This window comes from Benincasa hispida, chromosome 3 (assembly GCF_009727055.1).
Source record: "Benincasa hispida cultivar B227 chromosome 3, ASM972705v1, whole genome shotgun sequence".
NCBI classification, from domain to species: domain Eukaryota; kingdom Viridiplantae; phylum Streptophyta; class Magnoliopsida; order Cucurbitales; family Cucurbitaceae; genus Benincasa; species Benincasa hispida.
Window position 1 is genome coordinate 36,351,078 of NC_052351.1, and position 21,075 is coordinate 36,372,152.

The 21,075-nt window shown below is 35.0% G+C and overlaps 1 protein-coding gene and 1 non-coding gene across 3 annotated transcripts; both read right to left on the bottom strand.

Moving 5' to 3' along the window:
* Positions 1-10,835: 10,835 nt before the first annotated feature.
* On the bottom strand, positions 10,836-15,017 carry LOC120074514. Of its 2 annotated transcripts, XM_039027665.1 has the most exons (7): positions 14,567-15,017; positions 14,374-14,480; positions 13,340-13,437; positions 12,632-13,066; positions 12,128-12,260; positions 11,353-11,681; positions 10,836-11,257 (listed from the first exon to the last, which is right to left on the bottom strand). In XM_039027665.1, exons 1-7 carry the CDS (start codon positions 14,895-14,897, stop codon positions 11,134-11,136), a joined length of 1,557 nt encoding a protein of 518 aa, XP_038883593.1. In that variant the 5' UTR covers positions 14,898-15,017; the 3' UTR covers positions 10,836-11,133. The 2 variants fall into 2 exon arrangements, with proteins under 2 accessions (XP_038883593.1, XP_038883592.1); XM_039027664.1 differs by having other exon boundaries at positions 12,632-13,437.
* A 92-nt stretch (positions 15,018-15,109) lies between these two features.
* Positions 15,110-15,182, bottom strand: TRNAR-CCU. The gene has a single exon. It is a non-coding gene; the product is annotated as a tRNA-Arg (tRNA).
* Between the last annotated feature and the right edge of the window lie 5,893 nt (positions 15,183-21,075).

The window sequence follows — 21,075 nt, forward strand, 5'->3', positions numbered from 1 at the left end:
GATGAAAGAACGATCTGATCTAAACCCATAGTGGATCTACAATGCACGATGCAGATAACGAACAAACGACGAACCTGGTGAAGCTGAAGAACACATGCAGAGCTCGAACTAGAAGTGAGGAAACACACAGTCGACCTAAACGTTGGAACTGACAAAATCATGATGGCAAAGGCGGCGAAGCTAACGGACATACAATGGCAAGAGCGACGAATTGGCAAAACTGATGAAGGCAAGGCAGCCAAGATGGTTTAGGTGAGAGTTTAGGTGAGACGTAATTTGGAGAAAGGAGAGAGAAAAAACTTCAAATATGAAGGAGGGGGTTTTTCACTAAAGGGGAAGAAGAGATGGGTTTAACTACAATGTCGATTTTAAACCGACATTATAGGTACACCTAAAACTTTGGTTTAGAACCATCATTAAAGATCTATTTTTTTTTAAAGAAACCAATATTCTATATCTATGATAACGGGCAGAAATGCACATTATTATAGTGCTAAGTTATTAAACAATGCAGGTTTGCGTTGATAAAATATATAAGATTGTGTCAAAAAAACATTAAGTTTATAATATTGCGGTCGCATGCATTTATCGCATAAAACAGGTAACTTTTGTATTTTTGTGCAGAATATGCGTTGACGCAAAGCGTAAAATGCGATCACAAAAAAGCAACGGTTGAGCGCAGCGTTATCGCAAGGCTTTGCGGTGATTTGTGCTCGCAAATATCTGCTCAAGAAGGATTGCCGCATAGAGCCACCGCAACTTGGTGGGCGTATTTGGGTGAAAAGCATAATAAATCACGATGGGACAGAAAGCTGATGACGGTCGATTACGAATTAAGTTGACAAGCCGCTACGAACTACTATAGTAAGTACACTCAATTTTTCGGTGAAAAATATTCGACGCATCAAACAGAGAATTAATGTCATCCCATTAATGCAATCATAAGACAGAAGCAGCCTTTCACCCTGACGCTCTATAAATACCGAAGGCAACCTTCAGTGAAGGAGTTCGGACAGTTAGAGAATTTTTTCCTCAGAAAGAAACAGCCTTGTTCATAGTTTTCCTTTTTATTTAGAAGGCGGAGCGAGAGAAGGGAAGAGACGCCAGAAGATCGCTTTGGTCAGCTCGAGAGAGAACCCAGAGGCGTAGAAAGTAGAGAGAGGGTCGATTCTCGCGAGAGCAAGACTATCTTTTGAACAGAGTAGAAAAGATAGTGTAAAAGCCTTGGGAAGCAAGAGATTGCTACCAGGCTCTTTATTCTCATCTTGCATTGTTATTTTGTATTTTAACTCTTTATCTATAAAATGGAACTTGCTATTCTACATCTGTTCACTCTCTTAAAAGCACGCATAAGTAGCTAACTTTATCGAATGGGTTGAGAAGAACTAAGCTAACATGACCTAGGATCTTCATCGCATGCGATTATCTTGTTTTATGTTGCGCCCAACACCCCTTTAGAGCTACTCGAGAGAGTCTAAAAAATAACTTAAGACTTGAGAGAGCTTGGTTAGAATCTAGACTCGAGAGAGCAAGATTAGATCTGCATAAGCGAGAGATAGAGACTTAGGGATAAGCCCTGTTTGCTAACATGCATCGCATGCATCCTAGAGATAGGTTATGATATTATGTGGTTGCCTTATTTGTGTGTAAGTCATTTGTCATAAATAAGAATAGAGATTTATGTGTAGGTCCTATTGACTCATCGCATATATCGCATGCATTCTAATACTAGAATCCGTAGCATTTGTGTTGAAAGATGTTGTGCTATTGTATGTGTGTTGCATGATCGCATAACATGAACGCATCCTAGGAAGTGTTAGCTGAACACCTTCTCAACCCGTTCCAAGCATATTCATCGCATATTCCGTATTATTAATTCTCTTCGTAACTCCACCGCATACATTTATTTCATACCGCAAACAACAACCCAAAAACAACTATTTGATTTATTGGTTATCGCAAAGTCTTCTCGAAAATTATCACCGCATACCGTTTTCCCTTGTCTCTGAGTTCAACCCTGGACTTATCAAGAAACTCAGTGGAATTTATACTTGGATTCTGCTGAGAAAACTTGTTGCTCAACGCATTTCCATCACCGCATTTCATTTCATAATTTCACTTCATAAAATAACGCATCAATCCATTTTTAGTTTTTTCAACCGACATCAAACCTCAGATTCTTGTAGTAAAAATATCTCTCGAGCTAATGAGTTATCTCTATTGTTTAAGACCGAGAGTCAGTACTTAAGAGAACAGCTCCTCTACTTTCCTTAAAAACAGGAAGAAGTAAATTTCATCTCGTGTAGCTATATTCCCAGCTCTCCATTCGGTCCTATCCCTAAAATGGTAGGCATATTAAGTCAACGACTCGGGCCACTCCTACCCATATAAATCAAAGGACAGTCCCTTATAGGTAGGAGTCCATAACTCACTCATGATTGAGATTGAGTTACCTACGGTTGTCCTATGAAATATAAATCTTTTCAATCAATGGTGTTGTAGTGAAGATTAATTTTTCATGGTCTGGTCTTATACAAACTCTTTATATAGGATATCCATACTCACATGTCTATTACATGAACGACTTCAACCAGATTGTTTATAACACTTACAACACTTATAACATTTACAAAGTGGGTTTTATCCATAGTATTAATAGGATAAGATACCTAACATTATCCATATACTAGACCTTTAATGTTATTACTTGAACATGATCCAATTGTATGTCTACCACATACTATTCAAGTTACATTATATAACAATGGGTCTTAGTTTATTAGATTAAGTTATGCAATACTAATAAATGAATAAAATACCTCTTTATTTTATTAATAAATAATAATATTTACAAGATTACAAACTACGAGATTTAGGAAATAAATCCAACACGAGGTGCATGCTCTCTAATGTAGGGTTGGCTACAAGATTACAAACTACGAGATTTAGACCTCACAGATTATTCTTTATTAAGAGTTTTTGGTAGTACTATCTACTATCATGTTAATGGGGATAAATTAGAACCGAGAACTAAACATGTATATTTGTGGGTTTTAGAGATGGAGTTAAGGGATATAAAGTTTGGTCACCTTTTGAGAGTAAAGTTATACTTAGTAACAATATGTTTTTTTTATTAGAATTCCATGCTTAACTCAAATGTGAAGTCTGTTGTGACGTCTACTGGTGTAGGAGAGAGTAGTAGTGTTGATAAATAGGTAGAGATACAATTCACTTCAGTTGTGAATGAATTACAATACCAAGGTGAAAAAGATCAACATGTTACTACAGAAACCGTCATGCTACCAGAAACTAAGGTGACCGAAATTTCATAAAATCTTATGCCTGAGCATTCTAGTTGACAAATAGATCAACGAAGTATAACTCATGACAAAACTAGAAGAGTTGGTGTTGGACCTTTTAAGAGATATAATTTTGAAGATATGATTAACTTTGCACTACAGGTTGCTGAAGAGGTGGATCTACATGAGCCATCCATCTATAAAGAAGCTACGTCGTGTACTAAGTCTGCTCAATGGCTTGTTGCTATAGGGGATGAGATGGAATCATTTAATAAAAATCAGACTTGGGAATTAGTTACACGGCCTAAGGAGCAGAAGATTATCACTTGTAAATGGGTCTTCAAGAAAAATGAAGGAATATCATCTCTAAAGGGTATTAAATATAAAACTCAAGTCATTGCTAGAAGGTTCACCAAGAGAGAAGAAGTTTATTGTAATGAGATCTTCTCACCAATAGTCAAATATACTTTCATTGAGGTGTTACTAGCTATAGTAGCACATCAAAATTTGGAACTTGAGCAACCAGATGTGAAGATAGCTTTCTTACATGGAGAGCTGGAAGAATAGATTTATTTGACCCAACCAAATGGTTTCCATGCTCAGGCAAAGAAGATTATGTTTGCAAGTTGAAGAAGTTTTTGTATGGGCTAAAGTAGTCTCCAAGGCAGTAGTACAAGTGGTTTGACAGCTACGTGGTTGGACTTGTATAACCAGAGTCCGTATGATTGTTGTGTATATCACAACAAAACTGAAGATGGTTCAATGGTTTATCTACTTTTAAATGTAGATAATGTGCTCATAGCTGCAAAGTCAAAGTCTGACATTCAGAAACTGAAGAACCTTCTCAGTGTTGAGTTTGATATGAAAGATTTAGGTGCTCATAAAATTTTAGGTGTTAAGATCTATAGGGACAAAGATAAAAATAAGCTCTTCCTGTCAAAGAAATGCTATATTTAAAAAATATTGTCTAGGTTTGTTAGCAAAGCCTACAGATACTCCTAGTACTACAAATGTTCGTTTGTCATTTGTGCTTTCACACAGTCTGAAGCTGAGAAGAAGTATATGTCTTGAGTTCTTTATGCTAGTTGAGTGGGAAGTTTGATATATGTTATGGTCTGTATTAGGTTTGATCTTGCCTATGTTGTTAGTGTTGTAAGTAGGTTCATGGATCAACCTGGGAAGGAGCATTGACAAGCTGTTAAGAGGATTTTTCGTTACTTTAGAGGTACATTTGATATCGATCTCGTATATGGGAATGACACAAAGTGTTTGGTGACTAGTTATTCTGATTTTGATGTCAATCTCGTATAAGGTTTATGGTTAGTTATATGTTCACTCTAGGTGGTTCTATTGTTAGTTAGAAGGAAGCCTTACAGCCTATAATTATTTTGTTTACTACTGAAGTAGAGTACATGGCCTTGATAGAAGTTGCTAGAGAGGGAATATGGCTGAGAGGGCTAGTTGGTGATCTTGGTTTGTGTTACGACCAAGCTATTGTATATTGTGATAGTTTTAGTGCAATATGTATAGCCAAGGATCATCAAGTTCATCGTAAGATAAATAAGTACATTGATATAAGATATCACTTCTTAAGAAATGAGCATAGAGTTAAAATGATGAAAATTGGTACTACTGATAACTCTGTTGCTAGTTCACCAAACCAGTTCCACGAGGAAAGTTCCAACATTGTTTAAACTTCCTGAATGTTTTGAATTGTTAGTGGTTCCTTGTGGGACACTTTGAGGGATAAGGGAGAAGTCTGAGTATGTCTAGTAATGTTGCTTATGTTGCATTTGGTACATTTGTTATCTGGGAGAGAATTCAAGTCAAGGTGGAGATTTGTTGGAATGTCTTGAATTTGTTATTTGGTGCTTCGAACAACCAAGTATAGGGGTTCCTCTCTAACCCTTAGTGGCACCTTCTTTTATTCTAAAAATATTCTCTTTAATAATATTGTTCTTCATCTACCTTGTGGACGCAGCTAATGCACGGTTAGTGAACCACATATATATGTGTGATGATCTTCCTTTACATTTTCTACTTTTGTATTCTGTACTTGTTAATTTCGTAACAGATACGAAAGAGACGTGGTGAGCTTTTTGAGCAATGAGTTTGGAAAGCTCAAGATAAGGAATCATATGGCTGAAAGCTAGCCATGGAACATTACTATGTGGAGCTTCTTGTCAACGACCATGGTAGTCCGCGGGTGGTGGTTGCTTTGCTAATGTAAAAGGTCACTTAAATAATGGGGATGTGCATGTGTCAGCAGTCGGTTTAGCACCTTCAAATGGTGGGAGCGCCGACTGCCCAAGTACACGGACGGTCAGATCGTTTATCGATTAGTAAGAAACGGAAAAAAGGAAAGGAGAAGAAGAAAGAGTGAGAAAGGGAGAAAAAAAAGTCCGTGAACAAAGAAGAAAATAAGAAAGGAAGAGAAAAAAATGAAGAAGAAGAAGAGACGGTGAAAGAGAAGGAAGAGAAAAGTGAAGTTAGGTTTTTGTGTGAAGGAAGCAAAAATTTTCTACACTACCTCCATTTATAATAATAACTTTTAAGATTTATATAGGATCTACAAAATTGATAATTAAAAGAAACAGATAAAATGAAAGGAGAAGAGAGAAAAAGATAAGAAAAGAGTGAGAAAGGGAGAAGAAAAGTCTGTGAACATAGAAGAAAATAAGAAAGAAAATAATAGCAATGAATGAACGTACTATGTAATATTAAAAATTTTCTCCTAAGCTTAGACTTTATCAATAAAGCTAAGGTAATATCTAAGTCAAACTCCCTGAAAGCTTGCAATTCCGAGGAACACCTATGTTGACTTCAATATCACACCTGTCCCACGATGTCAAACCTATGTTTACCGTTAATTGCTAACAGGAAAAATAACTTGATTTTTTCTCATTTTCGTTTTTTTTTTTTTTTTTTTTTTTTTTTTTTTGAGAGAGAGAGAGAGAGAGATGGATTGTAAAATACCGAGAATGAGAAGGACAGCCCCTTTGCCCAAGTACTGATCGGCGATCTCATCTGAACTCTTTCGCCGGAATTAATCGAAGCGGTCCGACGATTCTGCCACTCATTGACGACGGCGGATGTCTCAACTAACTCATTCGCCTCCCCAGAAAATTGCCTAAAAGCCCTAATTTATTGTCCTTCCACGAGTACCAAAACAAATCTACAGAATGTGGAATTGAAGAAAATCAGTCGCTGATAGACGATAATCCTTCTTCTATCTCTGTAGTTTGCTTTTCAAATGATGGAAAAGCGGAGAGAGGCAAGCTTGATTCCTGCCACCACTATTTTTGCTTCGTCTATGTCATGAAGTGGGTGAAGATTGACCATTTAGCTTTTCTAGGGTTTTAGGATGTGATTTTTGGTAAATTTTTATGAATCTGGACACTTTTTAGAAATGATGCTGCAAAATCATATGTCAAAGAGTTGCTAACTCTGGTGTCAATTGCTATTCTAACGCAACATCAAAATTCGGGCGTAAAAACGAGATATTGAAAAAATATTCGACGGAAGAAAACAGGTACAAATAATAAATCACGATCGTAATAATAAATATTAAAGCCAACAAGAATGTAGCTCAATTGGCATAATATTCATAAAAAATATATTAAAATATTTAATTTTTAACATAAAAATTAAACTGATGAGTAATAAAAAATACTTTTTCATACAAGTACACTTATCCAAACTCATCCAATCGGACAATGACGACACACGTATGATGAAAGAATTATTACTTCTACCACCACCATACTTTAAAGTTATTCCTAACATGTTTTGATATTTATATCTTTAAGATATTGCTTAATTCTCCAATGTGGAATTTTTTTAACCCTTGCTATGGGTCTAAGCACAAGAGACATTTCCAACCAAAAAAAAGTTCTAATTACAATTAAAATTAATATAAAATTTATAAGTATTACCACATTATTAAAAAAACTCACACTGTAAGTCATTTTTTTCGTTAGTCAACTAACAGTAAATTTAACTTAGGGATCATTTAAAATCATTTCTCAAACCTTAAAAGATTAAAAGTGTCCATTTCCAAACTCTGAAGATCAAATAGACACAAATCTCAGACTTAGACCAAAATTGTATTTTGTTCAATTACTATTGTTAGTAATTATAATTATAATAATAATAAAATAGGGTCAGTTATTGATTTAGCATTGGAACTTGGAAGTATTGCGGCAAATTAGGGGTGTTCATGGAAAGACTTTTTAGACCCAACCCCATTATTTGGATTGTAAATTTCTTCAACCCAAATAACTCTTATTAAAAAACATGAACCCAACTCAACTCAACCATGAAATATTTGGGTTGGGTTGGTTCGGGTTAATCGGATCATTTATTTAAAATTTTATTCTAAAAAAACAATATGTAAATATGTAAAAATCTAATTTAATTATTTTCATATATTGAATTAAGATTAACTACTCAATTTCAATTTATATAGTAAAATTTTCTTTTTAAAATGCAAAGAAACTACTTTTAAGAATTGTTGAAGAATAAATTATTAAAAAAAATATTAGAATTAAATAAAAATTAAAATAATTATATGTATAAAATAATTATTATAAATAAAATATATATATATATATATATATATAATATATAATATATATATAATTAAGTTAATAATAAATTCAGGTTTTGATTTGAGTTATATTAGGTGAATCTATGAACCAACCCAATTCATAAAATTTTCATTTATTGGAACTCCCAACCCAATCCAAATGAGTTGATAACCCAACTCAAACCGCATGAATTAGGTTGGGTTGATCAATTTTTTCGAATCATCGGATTTTTTGAATACCCGTACCGCAAACAGAGAGTTTTTCTTTATTTAGTGATCGCTGCTTGCCACTACATGCAAATTTAAAATTTTTAAAATAAAATAAAATAAAAGATCTTTAGGACGTGGTAGGCAATTTGGAATGCGTTTTTTAAAATTGTTTCCAAATTTTATAAGAAAGCAATATTTTGATGTTTTAATTATTTTCGGATTTTGAAATTTGAAATTTTTAAATCTAAAATTATATTAAACATACATAAAAATGTTAATAGTGGAAACCACGTAATTTGAAAACCATTTATTTTTTCTTTTTAAAGATCCGTGGATGTGTTTCGTAGGCCATCCAAATTGTTTTTTAATGTCTATTTCATAAGTAATATGGATTCCATTTTTTAGAATTGTTTTAACTTTTATGATCTAAACATTGTAAATTTCTTTTGGTAATTATTTTATTATTTTGTTTTTGATTTTTCAAATTATCTATTTCTTTCTAATTTCTTACAATAATTTACATGCAATATTAAATTCTTAGTCAAATTTTTAAAACAAAATCAAGTTTTTAAAAGCTGTTTTTCTTAATTTTCAAATTTTGGCTTGGTGTTTTTAAACAATTGATAAAAAGTAGATAATAAAAGAAATAAATTTTTAGGTGAAAGTAATGTTTATTGGCTTGATTTTCAAATAAAAAAATAAAAAACCAAATGGTTATCAAATAGGGGCATAAGTCTAAAAACAATATCTTTTATGTTTTAATTATTTTTCAGATTTTGAATTTGAAATTTTCAAATCCAAAATTATACTAAACAAAGATAAAAGTGTTAATAGTATTCCATGTTATAAATTCAAGTATTTTTGCTAAATATAAAATAAATTATTTAATGTATTATAAATTATATGATATTACATAGATAATAATTATACAAAGTTTTTAACATACAACAAATTCATAAATAAATTAATAATATTTTATATTCAACTTAACTGTTAGTGGATAACTATCATTAATTCGTCAAAGTAAGATTAACTCAACACTAATTGGCATAACATTCCTCTTTAGAAGTTGAAAGTTCGATCCCTCATCCCTACAATTGTTGTACTACAAAAAGAAAGAAAGAAAAAACTACCATTAGTTCTATGGTTTATAATATATTGTCAAATACATATAGAATAATTGTTTAAATTCGAATTTAATTTTTAAATTTGCTATCAAATACTTAAATAAAAATATGAAATACAACCATATTTTCATTTAATACCTTGCCTTTAACTTTTTTTTAGATTAACGCGTATTTGATTTAAATATATATTTTTTTTGAGTCCATACCAAATTCATCTTTATTCTCAACTTTATTTTATTATTATTATTACTTAGTTTATTTAGACATGCTCATGAAAATTTAAAACTATTCCAAAAAAATATCTTTTCCGTTACAAAAAATTATGACAACTAATGTGTAGGAAATAGAATTTCCATGACATTAATTGTCTACAACTATGTAAAATATTAAAATCACTCCATTTATTTCATCCTACAAGATATCATTAAAATCATTGACACAATCAATTTTTTAAACAAATTTGAGAATAAAAATTAAGATCCTTTTGATAATCATTTTGTTTTTTATTTTTGTTTTTGAAAATTAAGCTTATGACACTATTTCCACCTCTAAATTTTTTATTTTGTTATCTACCTTTCACCAATTATTTAAAACCAAATAACTAAAAAAAAAATAACTTTCAAAAAGTTGCTTTTATTTTTGGAATTTGGTTAAAAACTCAACCATTGTAATACAAATCATATTAAGAAATGTGGATGAAATAAACTTAATTTTTTTTTAAAAAAAAAAAAAAAAAACCAAATAATTATCAAACGAGACCTAACCATTATCTATTACTTTGTTTTTTCATAGCAATTTTCTGATGTTTCCATCAATAATAGAGCAATAATTAGATGAGCAAAACACATAAATATAATTCATCAGGACACTATTTAGGATCAAAAAGTAACTTTGTAATCTCACCTACTCTCTGATATTAAACTAAAAAATTGTTTTTTTTTTTTTTTTTCATACAGATCGATTCCAGAGATATCCTTATAGCGCTCAATACTTTATTGGTTTAATTTTATATCATTCAGCAAAGTGCGAACCTTTATAATTCATTTTTGAAAAAGATTAGGCTATATCCCATATTCCGTTTTTTGCCCAAAAATTTTTTTTAAAAAAATCAGATTTGATAAAATTGAAACGATTGAGATTGAAATATTGAATCACGTCCAATGAAAGTGAAGCTCCTCTTTCTAGTGAAGCTCCTCTTTCTATCAATAAATGATTTAGGGGTGTTTTGTCAGTAGTTATTATAGTCCGTAGGTCACAATAATCTAGGTTTGAAGTGCAAACTATTTTAATCTAAATTATAATAGTCTATGTTAGTGTAAACTATTTTAATCTAAGTAAAAAATAATAAACACTATAATAAAAAGGAAAAGAGATGATGAGTAAAAAACAATAAACACGATAACAAAGAGTAAACAATGTAACATATAGAGATTTGAAATAGTAATACTATAGTTCATCGCAAGTTATAATAATTGAAAATACCAACTATTATAATTAGAGCCCTAAATATAGTGTAGCCTCCACTTGAAGTCGCAGTCCAAACATTCTACAGTAACATCAATTATTAATACACTTACCTTCAGTTGAATATATAAATTTATGCTAATGAAATAAGGAATGAATCATCAAATATTAAGAAAGGCAATTTATTTTTCAAAAACAAAAAATGAAGACAGGGAATAGGGGGAAGTATGCGCACCACTAGGGTATGGGTCCACCTTGACTTGCTTTGCTTTATGAAACAATTTACTGGACAACATAAGAAGGTGCCTTAACCATCACAACTTTGGTGGCTCATGCCTTCTCAGAAATATAATGGGTGCAGAACTGTTTTGAACATTGTGGTTCACAGAGAGAGAACTACACATGTACATGGATACCATTAAATAACAAATAGTAACCTCCTAAACTATTTACTTGAAGGGGAAGTCAATCTAGCTTCTTCCGAGTCGTGTTTTGATGAAGAATCCCCACCCATCAGTTCTTGAAAGCCTTCAACCTTCACCGGTTGAGCCCTAACAACATTAGTATTCCTGCATATCAATAAAAATGCTACAAAAGCTCAGGAAGGACCTCTAAGAAGAAACTTATAGTTAATGTTGTTTTCAAATTTTTAAGATCGTCTTACGGTGTCTGGATTTGGGGCATTTGCATAGAAGACATCTGCCTGAACTGATTTCCCGGTGAAGCTTGAATATTGGACATAGCAGCCATTTGCTGTTGGTGGAATTGCAACTGAGGATGCCTGACGTTGAGAGCATTTAAGGCATTACCATCCATTGGCAATTCTGTGTTTTCAACCTTGACTTGAAGCAGTGGTCTGTCCTTGTTCACTTCCATAACAGCACGTGGGGTTGCCGCTTGCCGTCTTCGCATCTTTTCAAGCACAAATTGCTGCTGCTGAAATGTTTGGGGATGAACCATCTGTTGCATCTGGGGATGCATTTGTCTAGGCACCTACAGATCCAATAAGTTTGTTTTATGATTTCAATATGCAGTATAGAGTTTTTAACTTTTTAACTTCTAGTAAGTACTAGAGGTTAGTAGGACAAACAAAAATATAGCAATGATGCCAAGGTCTTGACGAATGATTAAGGGAAATCCGGCTACCCTCAAAGCTCAACGATTGATAATAGATGTCATCAATTCTTTTCAACAACATTGATAGCATGTGAAACAAGGAATATTAAAGAAATGAATTAACTCTCTCCCTGTCTGTGTCTCAAGGCAGGGAGAGAGTTACACCAGTAAAGGACATCTACCCAGAACTTGATATTCATTGTATAGCGTCTGAAACTGCATGAGAACATCATGCAATAGAGACCGAAAAACAAAGAGCTCATACAAGGAAAAGTCGCACAAAACAAAAATTAACATGCAGGAGAAAATATAGAGATGCATACTTGCTGAGGCACTTGAAGAAGGCTTTGATGCTGTGCCTGCGGCTGCAACTGTGGCTGGACTCCATGGTGCATGGATTGCCGTACATAATTTCTGGAACCATCCTTGACAATTTCCGCCAAGGATCCAAAATTACTGCACAGGATCAAGCAAAAACGAAATGAAATGTCATAAAGTAGCTTCAACTTAACTTGATCACAGGTGCAGATGCTATCTAACAAAACTCTAAGATTATTGTAGCCTCTACAAGCTTTGAGATCAGATTCAAGCTTAATATTTTTATAATTAAGAAAAGAAAATCAAGAGCGTCTGCAAGCATTTGTTATCTAGACAAACAGATTGCCAACATGGACGTAAATGATAAAATAACATAATAATTATGGAACTAGATAAGATATAGCCCTAGGAATGATGACTTCAGGAACATGACCCAAAGAAAAGGAGGAAATGAGATGGTGAGAATTATCAATCTCGTGAAAAATATATGGATAATAACTCAAGCTTACCTATATCCCATCGTTTTAAGGAACATCCTGAGTAAATCCACGGCCGAACACTGCTTTCTGTAACTATCAGCCAGTACTCTCAAAGTGCTACCAAGTTTACAGATATGACAACTCAAGAACTGGGAGAAAACCTCCAATGGAACTTCTGTGGCACCCTCAAAGCCCAAACTCATTAACATTCGAGCTACTACTTTCTGAGACATCTGAAAAGACTGCTCTTGACCAAGACTTTTCCTACTCCCTCCAGATCCACTTTTTGCACGGTTTACATTAACACCTCGTTCTGTGCTAACATAATCAGGCTTCACACCAAGCCTCTCCATCATGGCTGAATTCCTAGTAATAGGTTGAGTCAAGGTATCAATGACTCCAGAAAGTTCAGGTTTCCTATTGTCTTTCATATCATCGGGCGGTGGAAGTGCACTCTCTGGCACACTGTTAAAAGTAAACATGATTTCAGGGAAAAAAATAGCATCGTCTTCAACTGAATTACCGAAATCAAAAACAGAACTTGAGGCATTTGCTGAGACAGAATTTCCAAAATTTGTCAGCAGATCATCCTTAAAAACTATACGCCTTTTCTTATGTTTCTCAAGTAATCTAAGGTAAGAAGACATTCCTTCGGATGTTCGTTTGTCTGCAACATTGTTCCCATGTGACAAACGATATGGCTGTTTAACTCTATACTTCTCAATGAACTGACCATACCATGTTTCAGGAAGTTCATTTTTTAATCTTTGGGACGAATCACCAATGTCAGAATCTCTGGATCTTGGCCCAGCACTTGAAGCTGCTTTTGCTTGAATCTGCATATCCAGCCAACAAGTAAGTTATGCTGCACTTTGGAGGTTGGACACTTTGAATTACAGGCTATAACCACTCATAAGTATAAATAAGCATAAATATAGCAAAATCATATTATTAACCTCAAAACATTTTGCACTTCAAATCTCCCATCCTATCTAGTAATCATCTGATATGAACATTGAACAATTAAAGCCACACCGAATGAGATCACAAACTTAACAAGCGGGAAAGTAATCTTTTATAATATTTCTGTGCAAGAACCATAAATACAGAAAAGCTATCATGTGATACTGATATTATTCTGTCATGCTTGGAGTCAGCTTATTGATATTCTTTTTTTTCTTTTCCTTCTTTTGAATAAGATAATAATAAATCATGTTCCAGAAGAAGGCCTGAAATATTTACACAATTGTTGCAAATTCAGATTTCAAAGAAAATTGCAGAGCAAGATTGATGTAATTGATCAACTTCTGGAGTCGTCGGCATAAATCATAATCTGTCATTTAAGTACTTTCCATAATATAACATACAAATTAGACCTGAAATAACTCTAATTACTTTTCGGAACAAAATAAATTTTAAAAGGAAGCATTGAAAATTGAGAGATGGCCAACAAACAACACCAATGCAATTGATTTGAGATCACCGTAACTTCATCTAATCCCATTCTTTCTCGACAAGTTAGATTAAGGTTCCAACCCAAATCCAATCAATTCCCAAAATCATCAAACACCCAAACCAGACCGACGATTGTCCCAAGTAAGAAGCCATTAACACTAGATTTGATCCACAAATTGTAGTTCTCAAGATAACAATACTGGGAGGAAGAAATTCCAAAATATGACGCGTTAATATTTCAAGCAAAACTACCCAATTAAAGCATGGTAAATAGAAAAGTATCTCGAAAACTATAGTGAATGAGCATAAGATAGAACCTTGCCGGAAGCCTTATTGGAGGAAACATTACCCTCCCGCTGTTGAAGCCCATCTTTTGAAGTATTTTCTAGTGTAAAATATACATCATCACCATGAAGCTGCAAATCTGCAATACATAGCACCAAGCTCAATACTAAGGAAATACAGTAACCCTAAGAAAAAAAAAATAATCAAATTCAAACTGAGTCTCACAATTAGGATTGAGCTTCGAAATAGCCAGAGAAGAGGACGATAACGGATTCCCAGTAGAATAAGAAGGCGAAGAAGGCGAGGGAGTGGAACGCAGGAAAAGGGAGATACTTGCTTTGTCGAAGAGAAGAGCTCGAGCCCTAAGTTGTAGCTGGATCTGAGCCCTAGATTTTGAATCGTCGGTTCGCATGAATGTTTCCCATGTGGAAGTCGAAGAGAGAAAAGGCACGAAGATGGAGTAACTGAAATCTCCGAGCCAAGTCCGCCATACCCCAAGCGTCTCGAGCTTTCGTGCTAGCTCATAGCCCCGACCATCTTCGCCGAGGAGAGCCATACAGGAACAGGAGAGATGGAAGTCCCGGCAAAGTGAAAGCCGTCCGACCCCGGCGTCGCGGCCGCACAAAATCTAAAAAATGTTTTTATTTTTTAAAAAACTAAAAAGATGCGTAGATGTTGTTGTTAAAATGTTGCTAAATTATTTTAAATACCATAATTTGTAATTTCTTTAAAAATACTCGAAAACGAACTCGTAAAAATGTAAAAGTACGCGCCAGGTAGGGGTCGAACCTACGACTTTCTGCTTAGGAAACAGACGCTCTATCCACTGAGCTACAGGCGCTTTTTGCTAAATTACCTACAACATTATTTAATTACTAATTTGACGCTTGAGATTCTGATGTTTTAGAAGTTCTAAATCCATTGAACAAGAAGGAGAGCTCACTTGCAGATATCATAGTTTTTATTGTAAATATTATTTTTGTTACAAAGTCTATTAATTTTCCAAATTTTTTTCACATCCTTAGAGGGGAGAACAAAACTGTTCATTCTATTGCAGTTTTGGTATCCTCTCAAGGTGTGTTTTCTTTCATGGAAAGATGTCTTTCCTGCATGTATTTGCTCTCTCATTCGTGATGAGAAAGTAAAGGAATAATTGGGTTTGGTGGTTTGGTTTTCTTTTCGTTTTAAAAACATTCATGCATTATATCAATAATAAAAGATAGCATTTTCCTCTTCTTGATTCTAATTGTTCTTAACAAAATGTGTATGAAAAGAGAGATATTATAGTACAGCATGTGTCTAGGTGAGTGGATTACTTGTTTTAATCACAAAGAAACCTGGTTAGCTACTACACAGTAACATGCATCATGCAATAAAAAAAAAGTCTTGTAAGAGTCTAAATTCATAATTTCTTAAAACAATTATTTGATACAGAATTGTACTTCAAAATAAATTTCATATGACTGGTAGTTGGCCACAAACCTATTCAGATTTTTATGTAAATCATGCAATAAAAAAAAAGTCTTGTAAGAGTCTAAATTCATAATTTCTTAAAACAATTATTTGATACAGAATTGTACTTCGAAATAAATTTCATATGACTGGTAGTTGGCCACAAACCTATTCAGATTTTTATGTAAGTCGGACATCATTAATTATATATAGGGCTTTTATCGAATATAGTAAAATAAACTAAAATATTTATAAATATAATAAAATTTTACTGTTTATTTACAATAAGCCGCAATAGACTACTATCTATGTCTATATGTATCATGATAGACTATAATTTTTTACTATTATTTGTAAATGTTTTCGACGATTTTATGATTTAAAATAATTTCCCATATATACTTATACCTATTACACATTAGAAAAATAATTATTTTTTTCTTCCGGTGTTCTCTCTTTTTCCAAAACAAATAAGAAAGCAGTTGGTTTATTATTATTAGAGATGCACGACACCTAAAAAATTTTATTAAGGTAAAGAAAAACAAGTTGAGAATGTAAGTGTCTGAACTATATAATAAAATGATACTAATACATTTTTCTTCTACAAAAATGTATTGACTAAAACATCTATTTGAGAAGTGAGATTAGTTTAATAGTAATTGACATGGTTTTTTTTTTTTTTTTTTTAAGTTTAAGGTTTGATACTATTCTTTGTTATACTTAAAAAAGAATAGTAATCAAAACCGCATTATTTTTTGAAAGTTATAGACTTAAGTTTAAATATTAAGAGTGTCGAAAAACAGCTTGTAACCCTAGGGGTATTTTAGTTTATATGTACCCTAGGGCTTCCCACTAGTCTATTTATTTGGTCAATTCTCTTGTACTTTGTGTATCAGAATTAATAATAAAAATCAGTCTCTATCGTGGTTTTTCTTTCTATACTAGGGTTTTCATGTAACTGTATTGTTATTCTCTTTCCTACTCTTATTTTTAACATGGTATCAGAGCTAGGCGACGAAACCCTAGCCGTTATGAAAAAGAACCAACCTCAATCATCTTCTGCTGATAGAACTTCGAGTTTTGACATGAAGACTGCTATTCGAGCGGCCGTAAAGGAGTGTTTTCAAGTAGCCCTGCTGGAGTTGATTTCTGCCTTCTAGCTACAGTCGACAGAGAGCTGGCGTCAGTAGGAGTCGCCCCACCAGACAGAAGAGCCGAGCGAATCCAGACGAGTCTTCGATGGACGGACAGGTACGTTTTTGGTTGATTTGAGCCGTGGGTCGCCGCAAGCCACACTGGTCGAGGTCAGATGTATCGTCGACGGGAAAACAGTAACAGATATAGTCGTTTTGAGCTATGGGTCGTTCCGCACTAGATCCGTCACAGCCCTTCGCGTCGGTCGGTCCTTCTATGCCAGATCCGTCCAACTTACGAGGAGTCGCACCAAACACGGTAGACCCGTTTGCGTCTGGCCCTAATTCATTCGACCAACAACGAGCTGGCGACCACTTCGAGCAGTCAAGCTGACTAGGGTCTTCCTGAATGTCGACTTACCTCTTCCAGCCGTTAGTGGCTGCCCCGTTTCCAGCCGGTTGTGATTCGACCCAATACCCAGATGATGTGAGACAACGGTTGGCTTATCTCCGAACGCAGATTTCAGATTTAGAAACGGCTCTTGGCACAAATCCTCAACCATATTTCTTGGCAAACATACCAGTTTACTCTGAAAACCCGGTAACTTCTTTCCCTATTTTACCCACTACAAATATCCTGCCTGGGTTTCCCTCAGCGGACAGTACGACCAGCCTGAGTATGGTTGGATTTAGTACAATCTCCCAATCAGGCAATATATAGTCTTTTGATCTTATTAGAGTTAACGGTAAAAAACCTTGGATTGTTGACTCAGGGGCGATGGATCATCTTACTGGTACCTCTGATCAGTTTCTCTCATATTATCCAAGTGTTGGTAACAAATGAATTAAGATTGCAAATGGATCGTTCGCACCTGTTGCAAGAAAAGGGCATTTATCTTCGTTTAAGGGTTTGGTTTTGCGGGACGTTTTGCATGTTCCTAAAATTTCATATAATTTGTTATCCATCAGTAAGATTACAAGAGATCTGAATTCTCATGTAGTATTTTCACCCGACTCTATTTTATTTCAGGATCTAAGTTCAAAGACGACGATTGGCACTGCCCGACACAATAGGGGACTCTACTTCCTGATTGATGATGCTTCCTCTAGGAATGATTATAGAACTAGCCTTGTCTTCTTAAATTTTTCTAACTCTGAGAATGATTTTCTGTTATGGTATTACTGCTTAGGACATCCAAACTTTCAGTACATGAAATAATTATTTCCACATTTATTTCGCAATATTAATATGTCTTCTTTAAAGTGTGAAATGTGTATTCGTGCCAAACAGGATCGTGTCTCATTCCACTCCCAGCCCTATAAACCATCCAAACCCTTTACCTTAGTCCACAGTGATGTTTGGGGTCCTTCACCAACCACAACCTCCACAGGGAAATGTCGGTTTGTCACTTTTATAGACGACCACACTCGGTTTACTTGGGTCTTTCTTCTCACTGATAAGTCCGAGGTGTTATCTATATTCCAGCAATTTTATGCCACTGTGGAAACCCAATTTAATGCCAGGATTGGTATTTTGAGAAGTGATAATGGGCGGGAATTCTTTAATGTTGTCTTCCAAGAGTTCCTTGCATCCAAAGGGATTATCCACCAGAGTTCATGTGCCTACACTCCCCAGCAAAATGTGGTAGCCGAGAGGAAAAATCGTCATTTGGTGGAAGTTTTCAGGTTCTTAATGCTATCTACATCACTCCTGTCTTACCTATGGGGTGATGTCATCCTTACTACTACTCACTTAATCAACCGAATGCCTCCCCGAGTCCTCAATTTTCAAAACCCATTAGACTATTTGAAAAATTCCTACCTTACTACTCGTTTAGTCTCTGATGTACCACTTCGAGTTTTTGGCTGTGTTGCCTTTGTTCACTCCCATGGTCTAAACCGCACGAAATTTACCCTTCGTGCTAAAAAGGGGTCTTTGTTGGGTATCCACTCCATCAGCGTGAGTATAAATGTTACCACCCATCCTCTCATAAATATTTTGTTTCCATAGATATCACCTTCCTTGAGGATCAACCCTTCTTCCCTATTAGCCATCTTCAGGGAAGACCTCTAGTGAAGAGACTAATTGGTCCATATATACAGTTCCGTTGGAGTCATCTCCTATTCCCGAACCTATCGGTCCTATCCTCCCTAACAATCAAGTCTCATGGATAACATACTATAGAAAAAATCTCATGAAGGAAGCAGTGTCACCTGTTGCATCTCCGGCTCCGATCCATAAGTCAAACCTGACATCAGGTACGTGTCCTGAAATTAATGAGATTGATACTTGTACTGAGACTAATTAGTGCTGAGAGGAAAAAGGAGGAAAAGATGCTGACAGCACCACACTAGCAGATGGGAAGACGCCAGTGAATGATGATTCAGACACAACTCTAGAAAATGTGAGTGATACTAGAGATAATGGTGAAAAGGTGGTGATTTCTGAAGATGAAACCCAAGCAGAAGAGACCAGTGATCATAATGGAAATTCTGACAGTCTGAAGGATTATGATGCTTCTCTTGATCTTCCAATAGCCCTGAGGAAAGGTATTCAATCATGTACAAGGTACCCTATGCATAGTTACATGACATACAGTAACCTGTCATTTGAATTTAGGGCCTTTACCACTAGTTTAGATACATGGGTGATCCCGAGTAACATACAGGAAGCAATGGGAACTGAAATTTGGAAGGCTGCTGTTATAAAGGAGATGAGGGCTCTGGAGAAAAATGGAATGTGGGACCAGGTGATCTTACCCAAAGGGCACAAGACAATTGGATGCAAATGGGTTTTCACTATAAAGTACAAGTCAAATGGGACTGTTGATCGATATAAGGCCAGGTTAGTTGCTAAAGGGTTTACTCAAACCTTTGGGGTAGATTACTCCGAGACATTCTCTCCCGTAGCTAAACTCAATACCATCCGAGTATTGCTATCAGTTGTAGTTAATAGAGATTAGCCTCTGCATCAACTAGATGTAAAGAATGCCTTTCTCAATGGAGAACTTGAGGAGGAAGTCTATATGAATCCTCCTCCCGTATTTGAAGATCAGTTCAAATAGCGAGTCTGCTGGCTGAGAAAACCGCTATATGGGTTGAAACAGTCTCCGAGAGCCTAGTTTGACAGATTTGCCATCTTTTTCAAAGGATAAGGGTATACCCAAGGGCACTCGGATCACACACTTTTTACAAAGAAGTCAAGTTCAAGGAAGGTAGCAGTTCTCATTGCGTACGTTGACGATATTGTGCTCTCCGGTGATGATGATGATGAAATTGTGAAACTCAAAGCAAAGATGGCCAAAGAATTTGAAATTAAAGACCTTGGGAAGTTAAGATACTTTCTCGGAATGGAAGTAGCCCAGTCAAGGGATGGAATCTCAGTGTCCCAAAGAAATACACGGTTGATCTCCTAACGGAAACAGGAATGACTGGGTACAAACCTGCTGACACCCCGGTTGAATATAATTCAAAGCTTAGCAATACTAGTAACAGTGTCCCGATCAATAAAGAAAGGTATCAACAGTTAGTTGGGAAATTGATATACTTATCTCATACGAGATCTGATATTTCATATGCAGTGAGTGTTGTCAGTCAGTTTATGCAGGCCCCTTGTGAAGAACACATGACAGCTGTTGAGCGTATCCTACGATATCTGAAAACTACACCAAGTAGGGGGTTAATGTTCAAGAAGTCTGATAAACGTTGCATTGAAGCCTACATTGATTCTGATTGGGCAAGGTCTGTTGTTGATAGAAAATCAACATCTGGGTATGGCACATTTGTTTGGGGAAATCTGGTGACCTGGAAGAGCAAGAAACAGGGAGTTGTGGCCAAAAGTAGTGCAGAAGTTGAGTATCGGGCCATGAGATTAAGGATATGTGAAGAAATTTGGTTGATGAAAGTGTTGTCAGATCTTCATCAATGAGCTCTCAATGAAACTGTTCTGTGACAATAAGGTAGCAATAAGTATTGCAAATAATCCTGTTCAGCATGACAGAACAAAACACGTTGAGATCGACTAACACTTCATCAAGGAGAGACTTGACAACGGAAGTATATGCATTCCTTATGTTCCCTCAAATCAGCAAATTGCAGATGTGCTCACAAAAGGGATACTGAGACAAAGCTTTGATTACTGTATTAGCA